The 6,522-nt window shown below is 47.8% G+C and overlaps 1 protein-coding gene across 3 annotated transcripts; it reads left to right on the forward strand.

The window, feature by feature from the left end:
- Positions 1–1,248: 1,248 nt before the first annotated feature.
- ARMCX2 (armadillo repeat containing X-linked 2) lies at positions 1,249–5,713 on the forward strand. 3 transcript variants are annotated; one of them, XM_065915212.1, is made up of 4 exons: positions 1,249–1,365; positions 2,551–2,614; positions 2,937–3,015; positions 3,369–5,713. In XM_065915212.1, the coding sequence occupies exon 4, from the start codon at positions 3,486–3,488 to the stop codon at positions 5,313–5,315; it is 1,830 nt and encodes a 609-aa protein (XP_065771284.1). In that variant the 5' UTR covers positions 1,249–1,365; positions 2,551–2,614; positions 2,937–3,015; positions 3,369–3,485; the 3' UTR covers positions 5,316–5,713. The 3 variants fall into 3 exon arrangements, with proteins under 3 accessions (XP_065771284.1, XP_065771287.1, XP_065771286.1); XM_065915214.1 differs by lacking the exon at positions 1,249–1,365 and adding an exon at positions 1,952–2,013; XM_065915215.1 differs by lacking the exon at positions 2,551–2,614 and having other exon boundaries at positions 1,266–1,365.
- The last annotated feature ends 809 nt before the right edge of the window (positions 5,714–6,522 follow it).

Consider the following 6,522-nt stretch of genomic DNA (forward strand, 5'->3'; position numbering starts at 1 on the left):
AGGCACTTACTCAAGTTGGTCATCTGAGTAAATATGACATTTACCACCTTAGTCACCTGTCCATATATACTTTTGAGGTAAGCAACAAAGTCAGATGCCAGAGGATGAGAGGCACTGGAATATAGGAGAGGTGGGAGGGCAAGTGCCTTCCTCCCTCCACTCTTGACTGGACTGGAAGGAGTTGACCATATCTGCATCCCTCATATCCATCATTTTCTTCGTACAAGAGCTATTCTTTTTGCCCAGAGCTGAATCACAAAACTGGAACCTGATCCAGGGATAGGTGATCAAAACTGTCATGGTTGCAGCCATCAAATTTCAAGAGGTTCACACAGCAGGCAGCAACGGTTTGGGAACATGAAATAAATGTGCTTCTCTACCAGAACAAGACAGGATCATTTATTTATCCAACTTAAAATCTGTCCCAGAAGGAGAAAAAGTAGGATATTATTTGTCCAAAATAAATAAGATCAGACAACTGAACATCTCTCCATAGATCAATTTACTGATGGTATGGAAACACACTTAACTTGTTGAGAAAAATTCCATTTTTAGATATGCAAATACCTTACCATGCTTTGAAAACTATTTCCTATGCAGCCAATAGAATTTTCTATGTGGTAAAAATTAACCAAAATTAATGGTGCCTTTCAATATTAGTGGGAGATCTTTTTTCTAGAACATGTCTACTCTTTTTTTGTTGTTGCTGCTGCTTCCCACACTGAATTCTTGTTTTCTTATATTTTCTTACTATAATAATAAAGGGTGATAGCAGCTTAAAAACAAAACAAAACAAAAGAAAGCAGAGAAGTATTACAGAAGTAAAGACCGCACTACCATTCCCTATCTCCTTTCTGACACTCTAGCCCTTACCTATACTGGAGCAGGGGTCCGACTGTGGGCAGTAGTGCCTGGGGGACTGGGGGTGGAGCGAGGGGAGAGTGTTTAGCTGCTCAAGAAAGGATGAGAGAATTCCCCGACAAAAAACAAAAAATTGTCAATAGCCCTTCAAGAAGATGCCATCCCCTCTCCGGTAACCAGAGAACACAGGGAGAACAGGCTACTTGTGGTAAAGACCAAAAAAAACAAAAAAAAAAAAAGAGTGACACTACCTGATGGGGTAGGGTGAGGTGCTAGTGGGGGTAAAGGAGGGGCTCCTGCTCTCGGTGGGAGTGGAAATTGGGGCCCCAAGCTTACTGGCGTTGCAGCCCTCACGTGACCAGGAGCTGACGTTAGCAAAGATACTTAAAGCTCTGACCGCCGTCCTCCGTTCTCCTCTGGGTACCAACTCTATTGCGCTGTGCACTGCCGTGCGTTTAACCCAGGCGCGGAGGAGGAGGAGAAAATCCCCCCAGATCCGGGCAGGTGGGTGTGAGGGTGGCCATGACCCGGCACCCCTGAATAGGGGGTAGCACAGAGATGCGGGAGTCTGAGGCCGCGGGTATCTCCACCTCGCCCGCCCCTGGCCGACTCTCCAGACCCCAGCGCTTAGTCGCAGCTCATTTTGGTGGGCGGCGGGGAGCGGGGGAGGGGGGAACATAAAGACGCAGACATACTTGCAGAGAATCCGCTCACTTCCTCTCTCAGCCAGTGTTTTTCTGGTTTTGTTTCTGACACTCAGGCCCCGCACCCCACATCCCATACAGTTTTGAGAGGAGGAGGGAAGAGAAATAAACGTGGCAGCGCATATAAGGCCAGTGGGGAGGTTGGGGAAAGGGTGATCCGAGGGGCACGCAATTAGTAAACAATCCGGCTTATTCACTCCCACTCTCACTTTTCAGATACCTCCCTCGACCACTGCCCCTACACCCTCCTCCCCGGCCGGCCCCCAGTCCTTTGGGGTGCTAGGAAATGGGTGTGACAGCATTTGTAGGGGAGATGGCGGGTTGGCTCTGGGCTTTACAGGAAGACCCTGAGAGAACCCGCTGTGCTAGGTCCTAGGCTGCTTTCCAGACATCACTGGCCCATACAGCCCTTCACCCCTGTTTTTTCAGTCCTGAAAAAGGAGTTCGGGTACGCTGGCGGGAGAAATGGCGGTTAACGGGGGTTTGCGATGGGGGGGTGGGAAGCGGAGCCCAGAGCAGAGAAACAGTGGAGAATCACGACCCTCAAACCGAAAGGGCAAACACTGGGGTCCAGTTGCTGGCTGATGCCAGGCCTGGGGGCTGGAGCATGAAAGATGGGTGGTCATACGAGGGAGATGCTAGATTGTTTGGCCCTTAGTCCAGCGACCCAACCAGCCTCCGCGGCACCCTCGCCCCGCCCCCTCCTGTTTCGGTGCAGGAGAAGGGGTGTGGCCGTCTGGGAGAAATGGCGGGCGGGGGCGGGGCGAAGGGAAGGAGGGGTTGAGTGCCTGGGGAGTCTGCGCAGGGGCGGGGTTTAGGGTGGGAGGGGAGGGATGAGAAGAGTTGAGGGAGTTGAGAGGTGGAAGCCCTTTGTCATTCTGGTTTGTGAATGCTAAAAAGCAACTGGGGACTCTTGTTTTGAGTCAGTTCCATCCTCCAGGCTCTCAGTCTCCAACGTTTTGCTGTCTGTATTTCTGCTCTTCAGTCTATCTTTAGGATGAAGCTGTAACTGAACTGAGGGAAAGAGAAACAGCCCTGAATCATTGGAGGTCAGTGTGAGGGGGGCTGGGAACTGTCTGGGAACCCCTTGTATGGATGCGGCAGAAACCAGAGCAGAAATTGGGGCCAGAGGTTTCTCTTCCCTCATCTTCTCCCACTTTACAAGAAACACTTGCCCTGGACGTGTTCTTTTTGGTGAAGCCAAAGGGGTGTGGCATTTGCCTTCTTAAATCAGGGTTTGAGGAGGAAGAGATATGGTAGGAAAGAGGAGCCCTGGGAGGGAGAAACTTACTCACAGGGGTTCAAATCAAGAGAAGAAGAGAATCCATCTACAAAGGTGCCCAAAACCCCCTTTCTGGGATCTTTCCACAGGTCTCTCTGCCTTTTGGGCCCTACACAACTGTAAGCCTGGTGGAAAAGAGCAAATTGCTCCTGCTCTCCCAGCAAGTTGGTAAGTGTATGGGCATCACCTGGGAATATTTGGGGTGTGGGTGAGGGAATCGGAAAAGAATCTAGGGTTCCTTCTGGCTCTCTACCGACTTTCCTGAAGTCTATTTGGCCTCTCATCGCCCATTTAGGTGCTGGGAAATTAGGTGTGTTGATATTGGGCAGGGTGGGCTAGGGATAAAGATGGAGAAAACGTCAGACAACCAGGGACCTGAAGCAGCACACAGAGGCCTGGACACCTATATCTGGGTACTGGCCCACCCAACAAGCATTATGTCCCCAGACTCGTCTGTAAGTAGGCCTGGCTAGGCATGAAGTGAGCCAGCCCTAAGCCTCATTTTTATCCTTCACTCCCAGGTCCTGCTTTGATTTCAGCCTCATCAGAATTTCGAGCCTGAGCTGAAGCGCCTCACCTGGACTTGCACGCACCCCGCTTGGGCACATCTGGATCAGAGAATTAACTCCAGCTGCATCATGAGCCGCGTTCGGGATGCTGGTTGCGTAGCTGCTGGGATAGTCATTGGGGCCAGTGCCTGGTACTGTGTCTACAAATATGCCAGGGGAAGAAACCATATGATGAAGAAGAGACTGGCTAAACCCAGGACCAGGGCTGTGGCTGAGACTGGAACCAGGGCTAGAGCTGGACTAAGGGCTGGATTCACAATTGACCTTGGGCCAGGATTCAGTCCTCCAGCCCCAGTCCGCACTGGGGCAGAGGAAAGGGCTCAGGATGAATCCTTTGCTCTGGACACTGCTCGAGCTGAAGCAGTGGTCCCAGCTGCATCCAGTGCCGAGACCCAGAGTGGGGCAGGAAATAAGGCCCAGGAGCCAGAACGGGCTCGGGTGGGGCCTAAAGCTGAATCAGAAGCCACGGTGGCTTCTGCAGTGGCACCATCTCTCTGGGAGGCAATGGCTCCCTCAGCTGCGAAGGCTCCTGCAATGGTTGGGGCTCCTAAATTAGCAGAAGCCCCTGGCACAGCAGAGGCTCCCAGGGCACCAGTGGTGCCTCATGGGGTGCCAGTTCTTACTGAGGCATCACAACCTACAGAGGCAGTGGAGGCTTCCATACCAGCAATGCCTACTGGGGCAGCAGCGACTTTAGGGGTAGCAGCGCCTTCTGGGGCTGCAGAGGCTCCTGGGCCTTCAGGGTCCTCTAAAACAGCAGCAGCACCTAAGAAAGCAACCCCCGGGGCTCATACTGGGGCTATACCTAAGGCTGGGTCAGCTACTGGAGCTATACCCAAAGGTGGAGCTAAGGGTGTAACCAGGTCCCGGACTGGAGGCAAGGGCAAGGGCAAGAAAAATAAGGTTGAAGTAGATGAACTGGGGCTGGGCTTCCGGCCTGGAGATGGGGCTGCGGCAGCCGCGGCAGCGTCTGCTAATGGGGGCCAGGCATTCCTGGCAGAGGTTCCTGATTCTGAGGAAGGAGAGTCTGGATGGACAGACACAGAATCAGAATCAGACTCTGAGCCTGAGACCCAGCAGAAAGGGAAAGGGAGGAGACCTGTTCCCATGCAGAAGCGCCCCTTTCCTTATGAAATTGATGAGATTCTGGGTGTCCGAGATCTCAGGAAAGTCCTTGCTTTGCTTCAAAAATCAGATGATCCTTTCATCCAACAGGTAGCTTTGCTCACTCTGAGCAATAATGCCAATTATTCATGCAACCAAGACACAATTCGCAAGTTGGGAGGCCTCCCAATTATTGCCAACATGATCAACAAAACCGATCCTCACATTAAGGAAAAAGCCTTAATGGCCATGAATAACCTGAGTGAGAATTATGAAAATCAGGGCCGGCTTCAGATATACATGAATAAAGTGATGGATGACATCATGGCCTCTAACCTGAACTCAGCAGTACAGGTAGTTGGATTAAAATTTTTAACAAACATGACTATTACTAATGACTACCAGCACCTGCTTGTCAATTCTATTGCAAACTTTTTCCGTTTGTTATCTCAGGGAGGTGGAAAAATCAAGGTTGAGATTTTGAAAATACTTTCGAATTTTGCTGAAAATCCAGATATGTTAAAAAAACTACTCAGTACCCAAGTGCCATCATCATTTAGTTCCCTCTACAATTCTTATGTGGAATCAGAAATTCTTATTAATGCCCTGACTCTATTTGAGATCATCTATGACAATCTCAGGGCAGAAGTATTCAACTACAGAGAATTCAATAAAGGCTCCCTTTTTTACCTATGTACTGCATCTGGAGTGTGCGTTAAGAAAATTCGAGCCTTAGCAGATCACCATGACCTCTTGGTGAAAGTGAAAGTTATAAAACTAGTGGACAAATTCTGATTGTCTATGTGCTCTCGAAAACTTGAAGAAATGTCAGGTTTTGCAGTCTGAGAGCAATGAAAATTGAAAGTTACTGCTTTTCCACCCTCTCATATAGTATAGGGATCCTTTCAGCTGCCAGTTTTGAATAATGTATCAATCAGAGTGATGTTATCTGTGACTATCTCCAGCTTAAGCTGAACCATTTTATGAATACCAAATAAACAGTCCTCTTGTCCTGAAAACACATCTGTGACATTAATCGTGCTGCTTGAATAGAAATATTTTTACTGATTCCTCTATGTGAATTGACAGTGAACCTGTTCATCATGAATAGCCTATACTTCTATCATCTGTTTTGACTTGAATTTATTCACCAAAGACTTCATTTGTGTATCATTAATAAAATTGTATGTTTCAATCGATTAAAAGAATGGTTTTCTTGCTTGAATATAAAATCTAGCTGGAATTTTTCATAATTTAAGATGTTTAAAACATCTCTTAAATTAGCATTAGGGGTATCAAATTTTTTTTAATTGTGATGCCAACCACTACTTAGATGAACTAAATGCATTTTTTATCCAAACTTACTCATGTCTAAAAATATTTTTCTTTCATTAAAATGGACTCAATTATAAAAAATAAAATCTAGCTGGAGAGGTAAGGTACACAAATACAAAAGGATTACTAACAGTACTTGGGCATATGCTTATTGTCAAATATATGCTATCTGTTTAAACAAAGCAGAGGTTGGTAGGAAGCTTCAAGGAGGAAGGGCACACTTAAGGTGGGCCCCAAAGGGCAACATGAGAAAATATGGAAGGGCATTCCAGGAGGGGAAAGGGCTTGAAGAAAGACATGCAAATTTGTTCCAGTGACAGGAAGTTAACCAGTTTGCCTGGAATGGAAACTGTGGGAAGAGAAGTGATCAGAGACTAAGGTGGAAATTTAGGGTGTGAAAAGTTTGGGGAAGATCCTGAACTGAAAGCTGGAATATTGAAGTATCTTGTCATTTTCTGGGAGTTACTGGACACTTTTGGCAAAAGGAAAAATAATGGGGCAATGTGCAAAATGGGCTGGAGCTGGGATGGCGTTAGGTGTGGAGACATTTGTTAAGAAGTTATGATAAAACCAGGGGGCTTCCCAGGCAGTGCTAATGGTAAAGAACCTGCCTGCCAATGCAGGAGACATAAGAGATGCAGGTTTGATCCTTGGGTTGGGAAGATCC

This window comes from Muntiacus reevesi, chromosome X, assembly GCF_963930625.1.
Source record: "Muntiacus reevesi chromosome X, mMunRee1.1, whole genome shotgun sequence".
Lineage (NCBI taxonomy): Eukaryota > Metazoa > Chordata > Mammalia > Artiodactyla > Cervidae > Muntiacus > Muntiacus reevesi.